The sequence below is a fragment of the Sander vitreus genome, chromosome 16 (assembly GCF_031162955.1).
Source record: "Sander vitreus isolate 19-12246 chromosome 16, sanVit1, whole genome shotgun sequence".
Classification (NCBI taxonomy): Eukaryota; Metazoa; Chordata; class Actinopteri; order Perciformes; family Percidae; genus Sander; species Sander vitreus.
In genome coordinates this window covers 24,815,904-24,840,191 of record NC_135870.1, presented here as the reverse complement: position 1 = coordinate 24,840,191, position 24,288 = coordinate 24,815,904, and the positions used below count along the sequence as shown (strand labels likewise).

The window sequence follows — 24,288 nt, the reverse complement described above, 5'->3', positions numbered from 1 at the left end:
TAATGTTCAATATCAAAGAATGATGGAAATGATTTCCTTTCATTCGTTTAAAATTCAACAAAATTTGTATTTTAGCAGAACACTGAAAGCAGCAGAACTGAATACACTTTAATATCTGTTTATGAATCGCAAGTAATATCGTTATCGCGATATTCAATATCTCATATATATCTCCATCCTCATATCGTGCAGCCCTAGATGCTGCAATGATAAAGCAATGCTATATGGTATTTCCAGTGGATTAAAAGTGATGTTTTTTAACATTTCAGGAAAATAAGCAAGTAGCAACTGGATGTCCAACCCATGAGTGGGTAATGACGTAAAGACATCGTCATGTTTTCTTCTTGAAGATGACCTTATCTTGAGAAATGCCTGAAAGCCGGTACAAGATGACAAACCCCAAACGCCACCACAGCCTCTACAGCCTGATGGACAGCTCTGGCGCCGGCCTAGAGGACGAGGAGGCCGACGGCCCGCCGCACCTCACCCCCCTGCAGAAGCTCACCGCCGACATGTGCAAGGACGACACGACCATCAAGGAACTGATGACTGGCCGCAGGGTGGGCTTCTACAAGGTCCGCGGGGAGATCGGCTCTGGGACCTTCTCCCGGGTCAAACTGGGTTTCCACACTCTAACTAAAGGTAGGTGAACATGCTATCAGACTGTGCAAGGAAACATTTGAAGTCATTGCATATTACAGTAATATTAAAAAGAATGAAGTATTCAAGTCTGGCGTTGATTTGTTTTCTGTCTACTGAGTAATAATTCCAGCATAAGTTGTTAGTTATTATTTTACCAGAACTCCTTCTTGGCGTCCAGCCAGACGGATATTTAATGTCTCCGCGTCCCTTCATCTGTCCTCCTCGTAGACAAAGTGGCACTGAAGATCCTGGATAAGACGCGGCTGGACGGACAGGCGCAGCGTCTGCTCTCCAAGGAGATCAGCAGCATGGAGTGCCTGCAGCACCCCAACGTGGTGTGTCTATACGAGGTGGTGGAGACGCCGAGTCGCCTTTACCTGGTGCTGGAGTACGCAGGAGGAGGAGACCTCTTCAACCAGATATTCACCGAGGGAAAACTGTCCGACAACACCAGCAAGGTCACCTTCGCCCAGATCCTTTCTGCCATCAAATATTTGGTTAGTAACATAGAAACTATTTTTATTTTTTTTATTTTCACCAGCAAATAGGCACTGCAGACTCTGACCCTTGGTTCGATCCCCAGTCCTGGGTGGGCCTTTTTGTGTGGAGTTTGTATGTTCGTCCAGACTTTCTTTGACATACTATACTATGACTTTTTTTCACTTTTTTTCCGATACACTATACCATGACTTTTTTCCGATATACTATTCTATTGTCTATATCCACGACATTCCACATCCGGGATTGCTCCGTTGGCGGCGGACATTCACTGTTTTCGGGTACCTTCCCCTTTCTCTGTGTTGGAATTTTAAACTCCGGTGGATTTCTGAGGACTGTGGTTACCTGCTCCTCAGATCTCTGCAGGGTAAATCCAGACAGCTAGCTAGACTATCTGTCCAATCTGAGTTTTCTGTTGCACGATTAAAACAACCTTTGAACGTACACACAAGTTACTTCCCGAGGCTATTCCGCCCAATACGATTGTGATTGGTTTAAAGAAATGCCAATAAGCCAGAGCACGTTTTTCTCCCATCCCAGAATGGCCCATCCCAACCTCCTCCGCAGCGCTGTGCAGGAAGGTCTGGCAATGCGAGACTAACTATACTATGACTTTTTAATCACTTTTTCGACATACTATACTATGACTTTACCGGACATTTTTTGAGGCACACCTGGCTAAAACAGCAGCAGTCTCCGTTTTATAATTTGGAAGGATAATCAATAGAAATGATGGCCAGGACTGTCAAATTACAATCCGGGTTATAATCGAGAGGTGAAGCCCCTCCCCTTCCGGTGAACCCCACGGTACCTTATTTCTGAAAAAAACAGGTACAGTAGTAAACGACGAGAGACAAAATATTTGTTGATCTCGTTTGATATGTGCCATGAATTACACATATGATGTTTGTCATCTTAAAAGATCATTTTGCAAGGGAAGAAAGTCAGTTTGTCGTAGTACCACTTATGGCGTTTTTCCATTACATGGTACCTGCTCGACTCTACTCTACTCGGCTTGACATCGGCCGCGGTGCCCCATCCTCCATCTTCCATTGCAGATTTAGTACAAGGCGAGCGTGACTCGTGAATCTGCCGTGACCTAACGCGACACACACACAGAACGTTTTTTTTTACTCTCAGCCGTCAGACAAATTTTGTTTCAAAAGAAGCTGGAGGCAGCAAAAAAAACCACAGCCGGCTAAACTGTTTAAAAATGGCGGGTTTGTTCAGGACACCCCCCCGTCTGTCGCTAGCATTGATGACGCAGTGATTAGTGACGATTCTCTCTGATCAATCGGCAGTCTGCAGGTTTTCACGTCACCTTTTGGTATCGCCTCAGCTCACTTGGAACCTGGACGGAGGTGATACTAAAAAGAAGTACCTGTTAGCAGGTACCAGGGACTTTTTCATTAACGGAAAACCAAAAAAGGCGAGTAGAGGCGAGTCGAGCAGGTACCATGTAATGGAAAAACGCCATTAGTTTTGTATGAAACGGCTCAGCGGACTGCAATTCTCATCTTGCACAATCTACGTCGCCTTGCTTTCTGGTCGGCTTGCTCGCTATTTAGCTAGCTGAGCTACGTTCCACAACACATGTAACGTTCATCTTACCTGATGTTTTATCCAGCGACTCTTTATCAGCCAGAAAAGCACAAGAATGAGCAAGATGTCCGCTGCTCGTGTGAGTAACGTTAACGTTACATCCCGACACAAAACACACAGGCGTCGTAGCTTTGGCGAGAAATCATTTGCCTCTCCCCGTTCACTAGCGTTCATATTTTTTTTCTGAAAGAAGGTCCCGTTGTGGTCCACCGGAAGGGGAAGAACTTTGCCTCTCTAGACGCAGAAAATCTATCATGTCAGGTTTGTTTGATATTTAGAAATATCCAACCAAGCTCGTGTGTTTTGCTGTGCAGCACAACAACAGCATCATTCACCGGGACCTGAAGGCCGAGAACGTTCTGATTAGCAGCAGCGGCTGCGTGAAGGTGGCCGACTTTGGATTCAGCACGCGGCTTTCGAACCGCGACGACACCCTCGACACTTTCTGTGGCTCGCCGCCCTACGCCGCCCCAGAGCTCTTCAGGGACGAGTGCTACCTGGGGCCCCCGGTGGACGTGTGGGCCATGGGGGTGCTGCTTTTCTTCATGGTGACCGGAACTATGCCGTTCCGCGCCGAGACCATGGGGAAGCTGCGGCGCTGCATCTTGGAGTGCGCCTACACCGTCCCTCCCTGGGTACCCGGCCCCTGCCAGAGGCTCATCAAGGGAATCTTGAAGGCGGTCCCCGCTGAGCGCTACGCCGTCGACCAGATGCTGGGCTGCGATTGGCTCCTACCTGTGGAGTTTCCCTGGTCGTTGGTGGCGCCCGAACCGGCGAGCCCTCAGCAGAGCCTGCTGGACTCGGAGCGCGAGGACCTGGAGGAGGAGGTCCGGAGCTCGCTGCAGGAGCTCGGCTTCAGCACGGTGCGGCGGTCTAACGATCTGCCCAAAGGAAGCCGCAGCCCCGTCACCGGCGTTTATCGGATCCTGCTGCGCCGAGCCCAGAGGAGGAGGGGCTGCGACAGTCCCCCCGTGGTCCGAGGGATGGTGACGGACCCCAGGAGGGAGGGGCTCCGGGCCTACAGGGGCCTCAGACACACCTCCAAGTTGTGTGTGCTTTCATGACAAAGTGGTAGAGTTCCGCACAGCTTTTATACAGACTTTTTTTTTATACCAACATGATATTATTGGCAATAGGGATTTTTTTTTACAGGAAAGTGGAAAGTGATTTTTTTTTTTTTTTACAAGTTTGTAGCATTTCATAAATGTGTTTCACTTCCTTCAATGCAACTCTTTGGGATAACCTAAGGTATGCAGGTATGTACTGTATGTTAAAGTGCCTGATGAAATTAAACAAAAGTAAAAGTTGTGAAAGAATCCACGATTTTTTCTTCTCAATTGAATATGATCTGAATGGTTTTGAGATGCCTGATGACAGGCCCAGACTGGCCATCGGGAGCCCCGGAGTTGTCTGACTGAACTGTTTTTACGAGGATGTTGTGGGCCCTAAAATAAATGTATCATGAAACTAGACGACCTAAGGAATCCATTGGTTCCAATCATGCCATGCCAGTTTGTCGGGAAGATGGCTAAATAACGCTCCAAAATTTGGCGAGGGAAAAACTGTCAATGCCAACATTTAAAAGGGGTCCCTTGCCCTCTTACCTCAGGATATCTGAATGAAAATGGGTTACCCATAGGGGTACGCGAGTCTTCCCTTTACATAAATGCCAACTTTCTGCTAATCCCATGCAGTTTGAGGCAAAAACCATGCCGTTTTTCTCATGCAGTGGAAATGTGATATGTTTGCCTATTCTAAAACGGTGTATTTGAATATTTCTGCATACTGTGGTTTCTAAACAGTCTTGGAATTGCATAAATTGGGCCCAGTTGTTTTCATGTGTGATGATGTTAGTCCCTGTAGTAGCCATTTCATTGCATAAAGAGACCTACTGTATTGTAATCCCATCCTCAAGAAACTTTACAACCATAAACTACAGACCGAGGGCATTCAGAGGATGTATGGATTCCCTATGCATATTATATATATATAATAAGGGGGTTCCTGAGCAGTTTCCAAAACAGAAGTGCTCCCCATCCAATCAGAAAAATGCAGTTCTAGCAGAAATCTCCAAATGTCAAAAGTGTTTTCATGGTAAATCACAGCATGGGTTTTTCTACGGTGTTGTATGGTGTCTTAAAGTGGTATTTTGGAGAGATTTCTGAGCATTTTATCAATTCTCGAGTGATCAAAATATATGTATATATAAATATTTTGCAACAAATCTCTCTAACAAATGATATCAACCTAACATCTTCTGCACATAACTTTTGAGATTTAAGCATGAAAATGCCCATCATAAGAGTAATCAGAAAAAAAGGTTACATATATGTGGGCTGGACTGCTGTTAAGAATTATTATCCCAGTCGGGCCCTGCCTGAAGAGCTGAAAGTACTCAGTGTTTTAAAGAAGAAAAGTTATGTCAGAAAGAAACAACTTGTGTTTCCTCTCAGATATATAAAATAATCACAAATGCTCTTTAAAAGCTCCCAGAGCCAAACAGCATAAAAAAAAAAAAAAAAAAATTAGTTTACAATGATATTTTCTGTGCAATAACTCTTTCATGCAAAATATGTATGCACCTGATTTTGCCTTTTCAATCCTTTGGGGTGCACAGAGTGGGTTTAGTAAATATCAACATTGTACGCCTGTTACACTCAAACAAATCCTGTCTCTTGGAAAGTGAAAAGACTCCTACTGCGTACGAAAAACGAAATGCGTGGTGTAAAAAGTGATGTGTCACGCAGCTGTCTGTCCATGTTGAGGCGCCGAGCAGGTGGCTGCCGCTGCACCCAAACACAGCTCAGCTCGCGTCTTTGTGCCTTGTTTGCCAAAGTTTCACTAAGTGCCTGCCAGTAAATAACAGTCCCGACAGCAGCTGGCAGGACACCAGACAATACTCGTGACCCCTTTCTCTCTCTCTCTCTCTCTCTCTCTCTCTCTCTCTCTCTCTCTCTCTCTCTCTCTCTCTCTCTCTCTCTCTCTCTCTCTCTCTCTCTCTCTCCCCCCATCTCCACAACCGGCCCAAACCAGCCAGAGCCAAGCCCCGGGGGTGGAGGCTTGATGGGCTACAGCTACCGCAACGACAGTTGGCTAAGTTTAGTCACCAAAACGACTAGTTATAAGTTTAGGGGTGAAAATCGTGGTTTGGATTAAAATACTCCCGAGGAACGAACATGCGTTTCCTGGGTGAAAGTATTAAGAATATATTATTATATTAGGCTAGATTTTTTTTAAAGATTTAGCGTAATTTTGCCTAACTTCCGACCGTAGCTGTAACCCTTCTATCCAGAACCACTCCCCCTCCTCCCTCTCTCCCCTCTGGCACTGGAAAACTGAGTGACCCCACACACACACACACACACACACACACACACACACCCTGGCTCCTCCCAGCTCTGCCCTGGCCGACCCCCACCTGCAGCAAGCGGCAGATGGCGCGGCGTGGCCGCGGAGACATCTGCAGGCCGAACAATAGGCGCTGTGTGCGGACCGCTGGAGCTGACAGGCCCGGAGCGGAGCTATTGTACGCGGCGCCATACACATGCAGATGAGGTCTGCTGGAGGAGGGACGCAAAGGGAGTTCTTTTATTATTATTATTATTTTTTTTTAACTGCAGGGACAACAGCCAGCAGATGACAGGCCTTAGCGCCTCCAATGCAAATCTGCCGAGTTTAAAACTTTTGTTTAGATTTTTTATATATATATATATATATAACCACCCCTTCCCTCAATCCCTCCCTCCCCTCCTCTCTGACCCCCTTCACACACCTCCATCCAAACACACACAACTCACCATAACAACCCAGCCTTGCAAGAGAAAGTAAAAAAAAATAAATGCATCACAACAGACATGTTATTTTTTTATGTTTTGTTTTATTTAGCATTTTCCACTTACAATTTCAAACTGCTAGAAAGATATAACTTCCTTTGTTTCAAACATTGCTCCAACAGGATTTGGAACATCAAGAGTCAAATCTTTTTTTCATGTGCTTTACATGTCTGTCTTCAGTACATAAGTAAATGTTTATAAGACAATCTCAACACATTCTCATCTTCATTTTCTAAAGTGAAACCTTTAGAGAATAAACTTTTTGTTATCCAATGTTTTTTAGTTTTTTTTCTTTTACGTTTTAGAATACTATGTGTAATGGTTACATTTTCTAAAGTGAAACCTTTAGAGAATAAACTTTTTTGCAATGTTACTTTTTAGAATATTATTTGTCATTGTTAAATTTCTAAAGTGAAACCTTTAGAGCATTAAGACAATTCTGGAAAGTGGGAAACATTTCCGCTGTTTGCAACTGTTGTCGTGTTGCTCAGCGATAAGAGGACGTCTTTTAAAAAAGTCCCTTTTTTTAAGAACGCCTCTGTCTCAGCACCGCTTCTTCTCCTGCTGCGCGTGCTTCGGGGTGCGACGTTTGCTCTGCTGGGGGGGGGGGAGAACCCCCCCACAGGACGCACAACTCGCATCTCCTTCCTCTCCAAACCTCATCCGCACAAAGAATGAGGGTCGATGCGTCGCTCTCGTGGCATACCTGACTCTCGTTCACATAAAGAATGAGAGCCATCTTGGCATGGAAGGGACGAGAGGCGACGGTTCACGGGGGCCCCCCTGGGGCCGGCGCCGTGCTGCCTGGACGGGGGAAATCCTCCTCAGGAGTGTCCAGGGATGGGCAGAAACAGGCTCGTCCTGTTCATCAGGATGAGTATTTCCAGATCTGAAGCTTTACAGCATCTGAGCAACAACAAAAAAGATCGAGAGGAGCCGGATCAACGCTCGGGGAGGCTGATCTCAGGAACCCAGTCGTTCAGACGGCGGCTCTCCTCACAGAACAGGTGCAGCTTCTCCAGAGCAGGGTCCTCCCAAGACCCATCAGCTGGGTTCTGTTCACACAGGGAGAGGAAAGAGGCTTTAGTCACACGGTTCCGTCAGAAAGCATCACATAGAAACCCCTCCTGGAGTGATTTAGAGTCACATGAAGTTTGTTATCTGAGCTCTACATACCGTGATGAGGACGCAGTGGGCATCTTCGAGCGGCTCCGCCTTGTCGCCGACAATCTCAGCCAGACGCTGCATGTCGCTCACTCTGACGATGCTGATGTCGTTGTCGAAGCAGAAGGACTGGATGAGGGTGAAGTGGATCTGCAGAGCGATGTCACACTGGAACTCCTCGTCCATGGCCAGGACGCAGAAAGACACACTGTCCGGGTCACTGTGGAGACAATAAGAAAAAGAACCATGAGATTTCGTCCCAAAAATGATCCAAACTGTCTGATATGATTGATTGATTGATTAATTGACTGATTGATAATGCGGTAAGCTGTACATCTTAGAGTAGAGTTTCATACTTACAGATTCATAACTTTTGCGCACTCGTAGACACCGACGGTGAGGGAGTCGTTGTCTTTAGCGGACACCAGGACCTCCTCCAGGGCTTGGCCGGTGCACTGAGCACGCTCGGCGGGTTTCTGGATCAGAACTTCCTCGAGAGTCATGATGATGAAGAGGATGAAGATATTCCGCAAAGGGAGAGCTTTAGAAACGTTTGGTCAGAGAGTAGAAATCCGAAAGGGAGCAGAGTGCCTCCAGATCTGCAGCCTCTCTCTTTTATACTCTCAAGCTCGTGCGGAGCAGTGAAAGCGCTGCGCCCTGATTGGCTCACGCTGAATGGTGTATTGGTATGATAATGCTATTGTCACACTCCGGCTCGTGGCAGATTGATGGGGGTCATCGAGCCGCGCAAGCTCCCCCTCTGAGCGCACGTAACAGCCTGGCCTGAAAACTAAAAATAGCTTCATTAAAAAACTTAAGTTTGATCACTCTGCAGAACTTGATGCAAATTATAGAAACCACAGCCAGCCGGTGATTCGAATTGCATGCAGACATGCATGTGATGCTGAACACCAAGTGCATTTTTACATGCATTTAAAAGAACTCTTAAAACGCACAGAGGCTTATTGTTGTCCTTTTTGGAAACGTAAAAACGATTTACAGACTAGTTTCAGCCTCATTTAAAGCCACGTTTCAAACTTCAAAACATTAAATATGAACTAAAACTGGAAGAAAACTTAACAAACTCTAAAGACTTTCTTGCATTTGAGGTTTTTGGGGACAGTATTCCAGCTGCAACATGGAGAAAGTGTGACTGGCCCCCTCCCCCCTCCAGCAGAGAGAAAGGGCAGGTGGATGATGCCATCTGTGGACTAGAGGCTGACCATAAAACGGCCCCATTGTGAGCACAGAAGCCCTCTATTATCGCAGTACCCCCATACAAATGCAAATGACCAGCGCGTGCCAGAACGCTGTGCGTGCTGCGCAATCTGCGCTGCTGGCCCATGCTGACCACGTGGCCATCATCAGCTGTCCAGCAAATCCTTGCTCGGTTTTTATTTATTTACTCTGGGGAGTTCAGGGGCCACACGGACTGAATTCTATAGGACAACTTGTTTATAGAAACGTTGATTGCACATGTGTTCGTTACTTGGTGTGTAGATGCAGCAAATGTCTTCTGTGATTTCATTTAAAGCCATTTCTGACAGCTTTGTGTTCATTTTCAGTCACTTTTACGCACGACGGAACTTTTACGCACTGCTCTGTTTGGTTCTATTCAGTGTGGTTTAGTGGTTTAGTATTTATTGTGTACATCGACTAAATGCCTGTGCCTTTAAATAAACTATTGTTTCTTACAATCATCTATTTATTTCCGATCACTTTTTTTTTTTTACGCACGACGAAACTTTTACGCACGGCTCTCGGGTTCCACTGGCAGAGCAGTGTGTCCCTAACAGCTCGTGCTGTCTCTAGTTTATCTGCATAATAATTCCAAAACCCATCTTGCATCAGGTCAGGCCTGCTGCCACTGCTGCGTAAACAGAGGATGGGGGGGGGGGGTGGCTGGAGTGGAGAGGCTGTGCAGGAGACACAGGTTGGCGGTGATTGATTCAGCGCTATTGTTCTGCAGAGCGGCAGATGGAGTACTGTCACTACGAAGGGACACCCCCCCCCTCTTCTCCTCTCTCCTAAACCCAGGTCAACCGCCCATCTTTTGTCTACAAGTCTCCACATTCGCTGCTCTGTTGTCTGAGTTTTGATTACATTTGAATGCCAAAGGGAAGAGCTTATGGTCTAAAACTTTGACAATGAAAAGTGTTATCTCCAAAAGATGGCATGGCAGATCTTCAAAATCATTTTCAGTTTCAGCAGTAAACGGGCGCAACAATGCCGAACGCGTGTTTTTGTCCAACAACAAAAGTCTTATCTGTGCATTGCTGCAGCAAACAACATTATTTGTTGATTTTCTACATCGCTTTCGGTTTCTGTCCAAGTGCTGCAAAGTGGACATCAGCACATCAGCTGGCCGAGAGGCTTCTTACATTTGGGCCAAAGTTTGGTTTGCATGCAGCTGATGGAGACTCAAACCCTGAGCTATATTAGGAAGGATCAGCTTGCATGGCCACAGGCCAGGCGCGTGCAAATCGATACCGACTTATTGTTGCTGAAGCACATCTGCCAGACGGAGACCTCCCCGGCAGCGCGCGACAGGTGTTGGTGCTACAAAGCTCTTTTTCTGGTGACCTGCGGCGAGAAGCCCTGGATCTCTCTAAGGATAGACAGCTGAAGGGTGAGATGCTTAGATTTGGCTTTGGTGGAGTGTGCAAACATGACTCGAGTTTAGAGGAAATAGGCGAATAGTACAATTATTATAACCTTTATTTGTTCAGGGAGGAATATTGACAATGACGCCCTGGTTACAGAACAAATAAAAAATGAATAATAAAAACCATCTCCAAATGAAAAAGTAAATAATATGATCATAAAAAAACAATATCATCATAAAACAATACCAACATTAGGCCTGCAATATGTAAAACCTATGAAAGAACAAGGAAAAAGAGATGTATAAGAAGTACAAAAATACATAGCTTCATATTTTTAAGTCGTCAAATACGTGTTTTCGAGCCATAAAACACGCGGAACTTTACCATAAGTGTGATTTAGCTCAACTTCTGCGTTCGGATTTTGTTTTTACCTCAAAACTTTGAAATCATATTTCGAGCGGATTGAAAAAAACTACCAGGACGCCTAGCAGGTGCTGTCTGACTTCCTTTGTCCCCCCCCCCCCCACACACACACACACACTCCCTCCCTCCCTTCCCTTCACCTTCCCCCCGGGGACAGATGGTGTCTCTCGGTTGCCATGGAGAGTGATAGGCATAGAGAGATATAGCACGCGGGCATCTCCGGATGCCACGCGACTAAAGTGAGTACGTGAGCATGCAAAGCAGCGGCGCGTGCCACTGCCCAATCTACAAAAACAAAACAAAACAGTGCGTGCGGTGACATTCGTCATGAGTTGTAAAAATGTCTGTCTGACATCCAATGCAATTAAGATGGATGGTATCTTAGCATTATTTTTATTAGCAGTAATAAACTGCAGGTACCAACCACTGAATTTACCAGATCTCCAAAATGTTATTTTTATTCTTATGCTCTTATTGCAGATGATCTGGACAAAAGTGGCCTTTGCAAACATTCTGTAACTTAGTTAGAGGCATTTGAAGGACCATGCCAGGGTTTTTGCAAATGTTAGCGGACCATGTGTACTTGTGTGTGTGTGTGTGTGTGTGTGTGTGTGTGTGTGTGCGCGTGCTGTATAACATTTTGAATGTATTTCTCCAGGTGGTCTTGGTTTCCGTTACACTACGGGGACATTCAGAGGTAAACCGGTCTGACCAACTTTAACCTTAGCATTAACCAGATTGTTGTACTTCCAGTTACAGTTTTGACGTCACACACACATAAACAACAATGGCGACCCCAGACGCCTGTGATTAAGAGCGAGAAATAGAAATAAATAGGCAACGTAAAGTTATTCCGCACATTGTAGTCACAACAATACGCGTACGATTGTGTACTACTACAGGTTATGTTTATTAAATGAAGCCCAAAATATGTTGCCGACTAGAAATCGATGGTATCAGCTAGCTAGCTAACGTCAACGGTAGGTAGCCGCTAGCTAACGCTAACACTAGCTAGAAGGGTTTGTCGTGACTTTGCCTGGAACGCCACCAAGTCGTGAGTCGTGACTTGAAGTCGTAACTTACGGGCTTAAAATTGTGTCTGGAACGCAGCATTGGATAAGGCCCTTCACGAACAGTCAGAGAACAATATTGAATTCACAGGTTTTACAGAAGAAAAGAAAACAATGCAGTGAAAAAGTCATTTATTTTGACATTAAATATAGCTGAAGTAAAAACCCTCAAGAATCCGAAGAACATTTTGTGTTTTGCTGTTGTTTTGATGCACATTTCAAGATTTAAGGTTTCAGATTTGCAGATGTATTTCCATACCACCGTCCAGTCAGGCATTCATTTTCTGTACAGTAGGAAATCAAACATGAAAGTTCAATCCATCACAGTGAACGTCAAATCTGCAGAAAAAGGGCCACATGTGAACATGTTATTTAAGTTCTGAGTCAGTCAATCCTCTTCCATAGAAATCAATGGCTGCATGGAATGTAAAATAAATGAATTAAGAAATGTAAAATCTACAACACACAACTGCAAAATGTTCAGCTGTAAAGTACAGTAGACGTGAACGTAGAAGAGCTTGTACAGTGTGTTCCTTGTTTGAACGCGAGTTATTGGTTAGCTTCTAGAACTCTGAGGACTTTGATGACAACAGTGTGGTCTTCCTGTGTGGTTTAATTATCCCTGTAAGATGAGGAGGGTTTCTACATCTGATCCTTTGAACCAAAGCTTCCCCCGACTTTCTAAGACTTTTCTATAGGCACGCGTCCCCGAGGGAGGGGCGGGGGCTGCAGGCCTCTTGTAGCCATTGTGCCCCCAAAACGGCCAATCAGAGAGTGAGCGTGTGCCGGGCTCTGCAGTATAAAATGCTGGCAGATTCTCAGAGGCAGCACACAAAACACTCCTCTCTGGACTTTTTGGACCACATCAGCTGAACTGAATCTAAAAACATCACCATGCAGTCTCCTGGGAAATCTCTGAAGGAAGCTCTGCTCTGTGCTCAGAGCGAGGATCGACTCACCGCTGGAGTCTACGAGAGCGCTAAGATCATGACCGAGTAAGTACACTAAACATGACTTCGATGGATGTCAAGGTGTAAGATCCCTTTATTGCCATTGCATTTGCAAACAATGAGATTCAGGCGCACCACCTGAGATGATGATGAGGAGGTTTTTCCTCGCCACTGTCGCACCAAATGCTTGCTCGTGGGAAATTGCTTGGTCTTTGTAAATGATAGAGCTTGGTCTAGACCTACTCTATCTGTAAAGTGTCCTGAGATAACTCCTGTTGCGATTTGACACTATGCATCCAACTGAATTGACTTGATTCTACTTTAAACTTACTGTACATTAAATGTACATTCAATATACCTATCTGACATGCACTCACATGCAACTCACATACACAATTGTCAACATATGCATGTTAAAAGGGTAAACAAGTGTTGTGTGTTGCACCATTTGTAATGCCATAGGACTATAAAATAGGTCCTATGTTGTGATAATATAGGATTATTAAATAAAATAGGACATAGGACATCCTCTCCTCTTCTGAAACAGCCAACATGATCAACATTAAACAGCAGCTGCTAACGAGAGATTTCTTTTCTTATTGTCTCCACAGTGACCCGGACAGTGTGTCTTTCTGCGTCCTGGCCATGGACGAGGAGTTCCAGTGTGACATCGCTCTGCAGATCCACTTCACCCTCATCCAGTCCTTCTGCTTCGACAACGACATCAGCATCGTCAGAGTGAGCGACATGCAGCGTCTGGCTGAGATTGTCGGCGACAAGGCGGAGCCGCTCGAAGATGCCCACTGCGTCCTCATCACGGTATGTAGAGCTCAGATAACAAACTTCATGTGACTCTAAATCACTCCAGGAGGGGTTTCTATGTGATGCTTTCTGACGGAACCGTGTGACTAAAGCCTCTTTCCTCTCCCTGTGTGAACAGAACCCAGCTGATGGGTCTTGGGAGGACCCTGCTCTGGAGAAGCTGCACCTGTTCTGTGAGGAGAGCCGCCGTCTGAACGACTGGGTTCCTGAGATCAGCCTCCCCGAGCGTTGATCCGGCTCCTCTCGATCTTTTTTGTTGTTGCTCAGATGCTGTAAAGCTTCAGATCTGGAAATACTCATCCTGATGAACAGGACGAGCCTGTTTCTGCCCATCCCTGGACACTCCTGAGGAGGATTTCCCCCGTCCCAGGCAGCACGGCGCCGGCCCCAGGGGGGCCCCCCGTGAACCGTCGCCTCTCGTCCCTTCCATGCCAAGATGGCTCTCATTCTTTATGTGAGCGAGAGTCAGGTATGCCACGAGAGCGACGCATCGACCCTCATTCTTTGTGCGGATGAGGTTTGGAGAGGAAGGAGATGCGAGTTGTGCGTCCTGTGGGGGGGTTCTCCCCCCCCCCCAGCAGAGCAAACGTCGCACCCTCGAAGCACGCGCAGCAGGAGAAGAAGCGGTGCTGAGACAGAGGCGTTCTTAAAAAAAGGGACTTTTTTTAAAAGACGTCCTCTTATCGCTGAGCAACACGACAACAGTTGCAAACAGCGGAAATGTTTCCCACTTTCCAGAATTGTCTTAATGCTCTAAAGGTTTCACTTTAGAAATTTAACAATGACAAATAATATTCTAAAAAGTAACATTGCAAAAAAGTTTATTCTCTAAAGGTTTCACTTTAGAAAATGAAGATGAGAATGTGTTGAGATTGTCTTATAAACATTTACTTATGTACTGAAGACAGACATGTAAAGCACATGAAAAAAAGATTTGACTCTTGATGTTCCAAATCCTGTTGGAGCAATATGAAATTTAACAATGACAAAAAAAAACAAAAAAAAACACACAGAAAAGGTGTTAAAATTAAAATAATTACAGAAGTGTGTGAATCTGAAATATAAAAAAATATGAAGAAAAATAAAAGAAAATGTAGTACTTTCTGAGAGTTTCACTCCCGCTTTATTGCGGCTATGTTAAATGAAATAATATGTTTACTGGATATCTGAGTTGTGGTGAGATGAAAGCAACATAAATAAAATGGTTGAATCAACATTGCCTTCTGACTTTTTCATCGAAAGGTTGAAGTCTGTACACCTTTGACTCTCTGAGCCCTTTTTGGGGAGTTCTTTAAACGTTTCCTGTACTTTAACATCTTGACCAACACTGCTGCAATCAGTCTGCAATTTCAAACAACAGCAAACACATCAGGTCTTTATGTTTCGACCTCTTTGCACTTTCACATCCATTCAGCTCTGAAGTATTTGCTACCTTGAAGTGGATGCTTTAACAAATCAATGCTGTTGTTTGGAGGCATGAAATATAGTGCAGTGTGTGACATTTATGTATTTCAGAATTATTATCTAAGTACAGAAGAGACATTTTTCACATTGGCCCTAATCCTCTTCCGTATGTTAGGAATAAGAGCAAAGACAGTACTATACATCTATTGATAGACACATTTCAATTTGTCCAACTTTTTTTATTTATATTTTAACAATAACTGACATACAACAGCAAAAGCAGCAAAGCATACTTAAAACAGTATGTCACTTCCCCTCAAATCGCCCTACCCACCCGCAAACCACCCCAGTTCAGGTCCAAAACAGACGGGGACAAACAATGTAGACCCATGCACACTGACAAACACACACCAGTAAGGACACACAACATCCAAAAGATAAAATAAAAAAGGAGGCAAATTAAAAGAGATAGAGAGGATTGAAAACAAAAAAAGGGGGGGGCAGGGCAGCTGGCGCCAAGTGGAGCAGTCCAGAAGGAGTCTCAGTCCTCCAAGTCAGGAGATAAGCTGAGGGAGTCAACGAGTTCTAGGAAAGGGTTCCATGTCTCTAGGAATGTTGAGATAGAGCCTTTCAGAGAACATCTGAGCTTTTCAAGCTTCTAATTGTAGAGCACTTCTTTAATCCAGCGGTCGTGTGTAGGGGGGCGGGAAAGCTTCCAGTTGAGCAAGATCAGTCTCCGATTTAGCAGAGATGTAAACGCCAGGGCCCGCCTCAGCGCAACAGGGAGGTTAGCGTCAGGGGAAACGCCAAAAATGGCTGACAAAGGGTTAGGGGGGGGTTAATGTGCTCATAGGCTCTGTTCATGGTGACAAAAATGTTCATCCAGAAAGTTGTTAATTTAGGGCAAGACCAGAACATATGAGTGTGGTTGGCGGGAGACTGGTTACACCTGTTACAGGCGTCCCGGACAATGGAGTATATTTTATATAATTCTTTCCCTCCTTTTTTTATTGAGACGGATGTCATTTGAAGGCTGCGCAAACAGACGAGTGACAGTTCTGTCATTCAGCTGATTAGATTAACGGACCACACACGGTGGCCGCTCATTGCTCTTCCAATTTATAAACTTCTTTATTTTCTCATAAACATTCCCACCATAACCACTGCCTAAATTAAGATGACATATTATGCAAGCACAGTTGCAAAATCAGGCTTCCTTTTGCAAGTTTAAAGGGATTGTTTGACACGTGGAAAATGTGATATTTTACTTTCTTGCCGAAAGTTAGGGAAAAAAAGATTCACTCTCTCGTCTCTAAATATGCAGCTATGAGGCAGCAGGTGGTTAGTGTAGCTTAGCTTAGCATTAGGGCTAGAAACAGTCAGCGGTGCTGACACAGAGACTCTGGGACAAAAGTGCCTTTACTTAAGCAAAAAAAGGTTGATTTTTATTGACCTAAGACATGCATGCACACAATCTGGGCTGTACTTTAGCATTATGCTAATTCCGCTGCTCACTGTCAACACAGAGGAGCTAAATATTCCAGAATCCTGCAGCAACTTAGCATCTGAAGCAACTAAAGCCGCCTACTCGTGATAGGCGGCAAACCCGCTCTGCGCCGGTCGTTCCATTGATTTCCTGTGGGGGGAGCGGTGGAGGCCAACTACGCACTGCGCGGATTTGCCGCTGTGCGCTGTGCTCAAAGTTCAAATTATTTCAACTTTGACATAGTTGCTGCTGACCTTTCGAAAGCGCAACCAATGAGATGACAGCATGTCGTTACCTAGCAACGGCAAATAGCTGCCTTGCCACCCTTGAAGACCTTTACCGGTGCTGCACTTTTGCGTATCATGTGTAGGCGGCTTTAGCATCTGATAAGATGTTCTGATCACAGTGACTCTGCGCTGACTTTTGTGACTCGAGATCACATTACACCTGTTCTTTGCTTTAGAATACATTTTAAGATTCTGTTGTTCGTTTTTAAAAGCTATTTATGGTCAAGGCCCAAGCTTATATTGCTGAACTACTGAAGCCGCACGCTCCTCTGAGGTCATTAAGGTCTGCTGACCAGCTACTCCTTGCTGTCCCTAGAACGCGGCTCAAAAATAGGGGCGATCGAGCATTCTCAGTCGTGGCCCCGAGGCTGTGGAATGACTTGCCTCTGCATGTCAGACTGGCCCCCCAGCCTTCACATTTCACATTTACAATCACGAGTTGTATTCTGCATTTTCATTTTCCAGTTTGTTACTCGTTTTACATGTTCGTTTTGTTAGTCGTGTGTTTATAATCTGTTCTAAATCATGTCAATGTCCAGCACTTTGGTCAACCTGGCTGTTGTAAATGTACTTTACAAATAAAGTTGGATTGGATTGGATGATGGTGCTCGCGTTGGAAGTGACGCTGCAGCTTAATGAAGGTGATCTTTTGCTCCCGGCACACGCTGGTTTTTGTCTTTTCTTTCTCTCGTTTGTGATTCAGAACCTTTGAGAGGCTTTTGTGTCTTTGGATTCAAACTCTAAAGTCACTCTGACCCGCCCGCATGTTATCTGTCACTGCAAACTGTGGTGGAGTCAACAGCTGCTGCAGCCCCCACGCCCCACTGTGACACACACCACTCTCTCTCTCTCTCTCTCTCTCTCTCTCTCTATTAAAGTGCTCATTACAACTTGATATAATGCAATGTTTCACCAAAATAAAAACAACAGACCAAAGAAAAAGAAGAGCGACTGATTCTGATACAGTTGCGACTATGACTAAAACCTGCTCCAGCTTCACCATTCACTTGTGCTTACACTAACACTTACATGTGTGTGTATACACAACACAAACACCGTTCATGTCCAACAAGAAAGACAAAAAAATGGACCAAGCGGGTCCGGCTGAAACGCAATTACCCCTTTAAATCTCCACGGCAACCAACCCAGCACTCACTCCATCTGCTATCCAATTAAATGATGAGGATAAAGGGAGAGAGAGGAGGAGGAGTAGGAGGAGGAAGAGGCAGTGTGCCTGGCACAAGCCTGCTGCCATTCATCCATTCAGGACCAAATCCTGAGTGAGAGCAACATCCCCCAACACCAACACAACACAGTCCCTGCAGGATGGAGCTGCACCCACTGACAGTAACAGCAAACCTAAAGGGTAACTTTGCTATTTTTTCAACCTGGACCCATGTTTTTGTGTCTAAGTGACTGATGGGAACAACAATCTTTGCAGTCGGCAGTGGCGACAACTAAGCTACAAGCTTAGTTGTGTAATGAGCAATCGCGTTTTGCCACTGACATGCTCAGATTATAATTCTAAGTGTCTGAAAACATTATGGAAAGGATCCCTGCAGAGGTCAAACTAGGGATGCACCGAATCCAGATTTTTGGGGTTCGGCCGGAAACCGAATCCACTGGTTAAGATTCCACCGAATCCTACTCCCATCCTCAGTCCATTAACACAGGAAACACATTAATGAATTAAACAACGTCCACAGTAGTGTATTTTTCATTTTATTTTTATTTTTCGACTTGAATGGCCTTCTTTTGACTGAAAGTACTGCCAAACAACACTTTTTCTGCTCACGAGTTCCATTTTCACTTTCTCACAGCCTACTGCATTGAACGGTCCACCTACGTAAACACCTTCCCATAATCAACGGCGCCGTAATCAACGCGCCGTCATTACGTTGAGTAGCGTAGCACGCGTAGTGCAAGCGTAGGGTTCGGTGGAAAAGAATTCTAAGGTTGGGCAGAAACCGAACCCCGTCAAAAAGCCCAATATTCGGCCGAATCCGAAGCCCAGTCTTGGATTCGGTGCATCCCTACATGAAACAGCTCCGAAATCACCAGACTCCATTTAAATAAACTGTAATTTAATCATCATCATCAAAAACAAATCAAAAGCCGTTTTGGTTCGTTTCCAACAATCACCACTCTGGTTTGGTTGAAATAAACCCTTAATTCACCCATTTACATGTGAAGATATGCTGGCTCTTTATACGCTCAAAGTACTGTTCATTTAAATGGAGTCTGGTGAGTTTGGCAATTGGGATTTCGGAGCCGTTTCTGGTTAAACAAAAAGAATCTGACTCTTTAACAAAAAGGTTGACCTCTGCAGGGATCCTTTCCATAATGTTGTCAGACTCTCAGAATAATAATCTGAGTCTGTCAGTGGCAAAAACAACACTTTTAGTGGATGGAAATTGGCGATTTGCATTTGCCCTGTAGCATTACATTGTAGCTTGGTTCACGGCTGCCGGCCACAGTATTCCCGCTCAATACTGGACCAATTTCAAAGATTTTTGTTCACGTTAGTCACTAAAGGCTGATTTATGCTTCTGTGTCGAATCGATGGCGAACTCCCGCGAACCCCCCTCCGAGCTCTCTGCCGTCGCTCAACGTGCACCTCCAAAAATGTGTAACTTTGCGTCGAGGCGACGCAGACCGCAAGGACTGTGATTGGTCAACTCGTCCTGTGTGTTGATAGTCGGTGTTTCAAGCAGCCTACTGTGGGGAGTAGCAACATGCTAGTTCACTGACATCAGCTTTGCAAATAAACTCAAGACATATTTGGGTTACGATGACGGGGTTATCTGTTTGTAAAGTGTCTATATGTCAGTAACGTTTTGAAATTAGCACTTCGCCAGCAAGCAGTACTTTGTGGGCAGTTGTGCTAAAGATTGCTTGCTAACATAACAAACTGGCTGGCAGACACCTGGCAAATAGCCTCAGACTTATCACCCCCTAGCGTTATGGCGGTGAAATGCACTGCGATGCAAAGCAACCCAGATGCAGAACTCCGAAAGGGTCACGACGGCGTAGGAGCGACGGCGTAGGAGCGACGGCGTAGGAGCGACGGCGTAGGAGCGACGGGGTAGGAGCGACGGCGTAGCTACGGTTGACGCAGAAGCATAAAACAGCCTTTAGTCACCAATGCATGGGAAAATAGGGTCCAGGTTGGACAATACCGAAATTATCCTTTAAGCACATCTGTAAATATGTGCTATAAGGTGAGATGAGAACATCAATACCATTCTCATGTTTGTAAGTGAAGTAGCCTACAGAGGTGGATTCAGGCCGTGGTTAGCTGAGCTTAGGATAAAGACTGGAAGCAAGGGGAAACGGATAGCCTGGCTCTGTTCGAATAAAAAAATTAAAAAAAATAAGCTTGCCAACACAGCTTACAAAGCTCACAGAGTAACTGTACACCAACAGAAAAGTAAAAATGCTTGAATTGTCTGTCTGAACTGGCTCACCCTGAGCAACCTCGGCTGCCCTCTGTGTCAACCCCGGTCATAAAGAGCTCTGCTGCTGCAGCCACATGCTGCTTCTCAAGTGTCCTTTCAACATAAAAGCCTCCTCCTCCTTGCAAAACCTCTGTGTGCCATAGAGCTGCAGCAGATGGTACTGACGGGCTGCAGGCTGAGTGTGTGTGTGTGTGTGTGTGTGTGTGTGTGTGTGTGTGTGTGTGTGTGTGTGGGCGTGCTCTCAGTTTGTTGGTGTTTTGGTTGAGCAGGTTGCCTAGGGTACTGGCATCAGCATCCCCTCCACAGCTCAAATTCATTTCTTAGCAACAATTTCTTTTTATATATCTATTTATTGTTAGTGCCGTACACATATTTACACTGAAATATTCAAACTCCATTTCCCACTGTTTTTAAATCCACTGCACACAACTCCCATATATATATATATATATATATATATATATATATATATATATATATATAATTTTTTTAACTTGTTTGTCGGAACAAGGCAAGTTTTTAAAGATGGATTCACAGTTGAAGAGTTTCAAAGGTTAATGTCTGCTGACTCGCTCTGTCTGATAACTATGCTAATATAGTTTTTAACTATGCTAATATCACCCTCCTTTATTACCATAAGCCTGCTGCTGCTGCAGGTCACAGCTGACTCGGGGTCACACACACACACACACACACACACACACACACACGTGTAACTGTGCGCGTGCATTCAGTCAGATCTGTGTATATGCAGTCATCAGCTGTTGATGCTAATTTCTGTGTCTGATATCCATCAGTTAGGCCTGTGTCAGCTCGTGATGAATCTAATCACTAATCACAGTGACAAACCTGCAGCCCCCCAGGACACTCCTCTCTTACTCAAAGACATTGTAGTATTCATTCAGATGCTTTGGTTTTCATTTGCATAATTCAAAACATTCACAAAATAATCCAAACAGTATCATTTTGCTATTAAAGTGAGAACGTGTATATACAATTCTAAAGTCTTCAAAATAAAAGTTGGGTGTTTTGGATACCAAGGCATTACTGCAAGCTAATTAGATAGTTAGTTGGAAGTAAAAGTACATTTGTTTGTAGCCTATTCGATTTTATCTTCACAGGTAACCAGAGTGAAAATAAATATGAAGACAAAGGGTTTGGGTTTGTTTACGTCCACAGTTGCAGCTTGTAAACTCAAAGTGGGCTCAGAGAGCGCGCGCGCGCACGCGCGCACGCACGCACACACACACACACACACACACACACACACACACACACGCACACACACACAGCCAGCTGTTGCCAAAACACTGGTCTGCTTCTCCATTCATTGTGGGGGCTCTCAAGGGCATTGTTCAGAAACAGCAGCAGCAGAGTGTGTGTGTGTGTGTGTGTGTGTGTGTGTGTGTGTTTGAGATAGCCAACACGGCAGGATATGAATGTTGACTTTTAAAGTTCATTATTGGTAACAGTAGTTTGACCCCTTAAAAATAAATAAAATAATATATCTAACTGAAGTTCCGCTCACGTTTTGCACGAAGCTTTTTTGCGGAGCTTTTGAACCCATATCACACAAGATGAAGATAAGATAAGATAAGATGAAGGCTTTGCAGGTTGTTGTGCATGCAAGATGCAAATGAGACCAGAATCTCAATCACGGTCCGCATTTCACACATCAGCTGGGTTCTGTTTACCATGGTCTCCACACTTGAGACTGAGTCACTTAGATGTATCTGTGTGCATATGTAGTCTGCGTGTGTGTGTGTGTGTGTGTAGAACCAGAAACCATATCAGATGGCTAAGTGTGCTTGTACTGCCACTCCCCCCACCCACACACACACACACACACACACACTGCACTCCCTCACCAAAACACAACTCAGACAAAAGCGACGGCCAACATTTCTACACCCTCATCAATGGGCACAAAGAGCAGAGAAACGACGGGAGGGGCCCTGCACAAAAGGTGCGCCGAGACCCCGGCCCTCTCTCCTCCTTTGTGCTGGAGAATGGCGAGGTCCAGGAGCAGCTGCTGTTGGCTGCACGGGACATTCGAGACGGCCCCTTTCACCCAAAAAACAAAGTCTGGAGCTGTGAGTGTGCAGGCTGCATGGCTGCAGGGGCGAGGAGGGAGGGAGGGAGGGGGGAGGCTGTATACAAAACGAAAGGCACACTTTGCCTGATCACCGTAGAGCTGACTCCCCATTTGTCCTGCAGATCAGCATCAGGGTGGGAGGGGGGGGGGGGGGTTAAAGTGAAGGAGGAAACCTTTAAAGTTGACGTGAGTCACATCAGTCACAGCACAAAGGAGTCCCCGAGGTCTGCCATATGGAGCAGGCACATCATCTGTTCAGGAAGCACTCAAAAGAAATCGAGCCAATAGGAGTACAAGCTTTGCACCTTTCTCTACCCAGCGACACATCTCTGGTTTGTGATTGGACGTTAGAGGTGTTGTCATTAACACAGTGTCTCAATTAGCCGGATAGGTCGGTAGGTTGATTTTATCAGTTTCGATTTTCTCAACTATTTGTTTTCTAAACAACTGCCAAATGTCATTCAAAGCTATATATGACTTGAGAATATATTTGGGTAACACATAATATCTTTGTTGGACATCAAAGCATGTAAACCTATTCTATTAGACCCTAAGAGTACAAATATGACGCGGAAAAGGAGTATAACAGGACTTTTTGCGCTGCTGTATTCTCCTCAGATACCAAATAAAAGAGTAATGTCATGACAGAACGGAATAAATCAATAAGAAGAAAAAAAAAACAATGCATCTAGCAAGACTAAAACCAAGCTCCAGAAATAGAAACATACCACTTCTTCAGTTAAAAATAGAAATTTAGGCTTGCAGCTTATTCTGAAAAAATTATTAAAAATTCCAATGTTATTTGATGCACCTAAAGAAGACACATGTTTCTGCATAAGGAGGCAGGTTGGGGTTGTGGATGGGTCAAACCAACACAGGACTTTCACCCAGGAGACAGGGCTTTGTGTCCCGTTTGAAAATAAAACTAGACAGCAGGTTTATGAACGTGATATTCAGCGCCACGTGCGTAACCGGAAGTGAAGAAACGTCAGATTTTTTTTTTACCCAAACCACAATCTATTTTCATAACTTAACTAGAAGGTAGGAATAAATGACTCATATCGTTGCATGGTTCGGAGGACCTGTTGGAGGAGGACAGGACTGTTACAGCGCCCCCCCGTGGCAATAGACTTCACTGACCCATGTGGAGGAAACTCACCATCCAGCTGCACAACAAACAGTATAGATATAGTAGTATATATATATATAACAATATATAGAATAGTAATATATAGTGGACAAGAATGAAAGAACTATGTGAAAATGAATAAAACTAAACTTTCTACAGTCTTTGGGGATTAGACTCCATCGTTGAAAATATTTTAAAGGGGTAGAGAAGCCAGACATATCTCCCCCCCCCCCACTTCCATCCGGAAGGTGTTACAGGTATCTCCGCACCCGAACCAGAAGGTTCAGAGGAAGCTTCTGTCCTGCGGCTGTCACCCTACTGAACTCTAGCTCTGCATCCCGGTGACAATTAACCTACTATGACTACTGATTATTTCACAATGTCATGGTTATATTACATGTTTTAATCACTTTGGGTCAAGTCAAGTTTAATTATACAGCCCAATATCACAAATTTGCCTCCGGGGGCTTTACAAATTGTTACTCAAATATGACTCATAGGACCGTTAAATCACATGCTAAACAAGCACATTAAACTAAACGAATTATTAATTAAAATACGCTTTTCCATATGGGGATATGAACAGGTTATTACATCTTTTGTCTTCACTTTGGGTAAAGAATTCCACTTTATTCATACAACCCAATATCACAACTAGCACTAACTGGCCTCCAGGGGCTTTACAATCTGAACAGCATATGGCAACCTCTGTCCTTAGAACCTCACATTATTCATATACATGAGTTGTGCAAACAACAATGAACGCTGATTGAGGTATAATGTATAATATCTAATAGTCATGTTGTGTAGCGACTTTTT

The 24,288-nt window shown here is 44.6% G+C and overlaps 3 protein-coding genes across 3 annotated transcripts; 2 read left to right on the top strand and 1 right to left on the bottom strand.

Moving 5' to 3' along the window:
* Positions 1 to 276: 276 nt before the first annotated feature.
* nim1kb (NIM1 serine/threonine protein kinase) lies at positions 277 to 3,961 on the top strand. The gene is made up of 3 exons (XM_078271643.1): positions 277 to 642; positions 871 to 1,139; positions 3,057 to 3,961. The coding sequence occupies exons 1-3, from the start codon at positions 369 to 371 to the stop codon at positions 3,804 to 3,806; spliced, it is 1,293 nt and encodes a 430-aa protein (XP_078127769.1). The 5' UTR covers positions 277 to 368; the 3' UTR covers positions 3,807 to 3,961.
* A 2,984-nt stretch (positions 3,962 to 6,945) lies between these two features.
* LOC144531267 (growth arrest and DNA damage-inducible protein GADD45 gamma-like) lies at positions 6,946 to 8,339 on the bottom strand. Its single transcript, XM_078271307.1, has 3 exons — positions 8,100 to 8,339; positions 7,752 to 7,959; positions 6,946 to 7,630 (listed from the first exon to the last, which is right to left on the bottom strand). Exons 1-3 carry the CDS (start codon positions 8,240 to 8,242, stop codon positions 7,517 to 7,519), a joined length of 465 nt encoding a protein of 154 aa, XP_078127433.1. The 5' UTR covers positions 8,243 to 8,339; the 3' UTR covers positions 6,946 to 7,516.
* Positions 8,340 to 12,387: 4,048 nt separating this feature from the next.
* On the top strand, positions 12,388 to 13,967 carry LOC144531352 (growth arrest and DNA damage-inducible protein GADD45 gamma-like). The gene is made up of 3 exons (XM_078271438.1): positions 12,388 to 12,833; positions 13,400 to 13,607; positions 13,729 to 13,967. The coding sequence occupies exons 1-3, from the start codon at positions 12,733 to 12,735 to the stop codon at positions 13,840 to 13,842; spliced, it is 423 nt and encodes a 140-aa protein (XP_078127564.1). The 5' UTR covers positions 12,388 to 12,732; the 3' UTR covers positions 13,843 to 13,967.
* Positions 13,968 to 24,288: the final 10,321 nt, after the last annotated feature.

What these genes read in the sequence shown, in the direction of transcription:
- nim1kb (XM_078271643.1), top strand. Translation starts at nt 369, where the DNA reads ATGCCTGAAAGCCGGTACAAGATGACAAACCCCAAACGCCACCACAGC. An exon ending in TTTCCACACTCTAACTAAAG is followed by an intron (nt 643 to 870) that starts GTAGGTGAACAT and finishes TCCTCCTCGTAG; the next exon opens with ACAAAGTGGCACTGAAGATC. An exon ending in TTTCTGCCATCAAATATTTG is followed by an intron (nt 1,140 to 3,056) that starts GTTAGTAACATA and finishes TTTGCTGTGCAG; the next exon opens with CACAACAACAGCATCATTCA.
- LOC144531267 (XM_078271307.1), bottom strand. Translation starts at nt 8,242, where the DNA reads ATGACTCTCGAGGAAGTTCTGATCCAGAAACCCGCCGAGCGTGCTCAG. An exon ending in TGCGCAAAAGTTATGAATCT is followed by an intron (nt 7,960 to 8,099) that starts GTAAGTATGAAA and finishes TTGTCTCCACAG; the next exon opens with TGACCCGGACAGTGTGTCTT. An exon ending in CCCACTGCGTCCTCATCACG is followed by an intron (nt 7,631 to 7,751) that starts GTATGTAGAGCT and finishes CTGTGTGAACAG; the next exon opens with AACCCAGCTGATGGGTCTTG.
- LOC144531352 (XM_078271438.1), top strand. Translation starts at nt 12,733, where the DNA reads ATGCAGTCTCCTGGGAAATCTCTGAAGGAAGCTCTGCTCTGTGCTCAG. An exon ending in AGCGCTAAGATCATGACCGA is followed by an intron (nt 12,834 to 13,399) that starts GTAAGTACACTA and finishes TTGTCTCCACAG; the next exon opens with TGACCCGGACAGTGTGTCTT. An exon ending in CCCACTGCGTCCTCATCACG is followed by an intron (nt 13,608 to 13,728) that starts GTATGTAGAGCT and finishes CTGTGTGAACAG; the next exon opens with AACCCAGCTGATGGGTCTTG.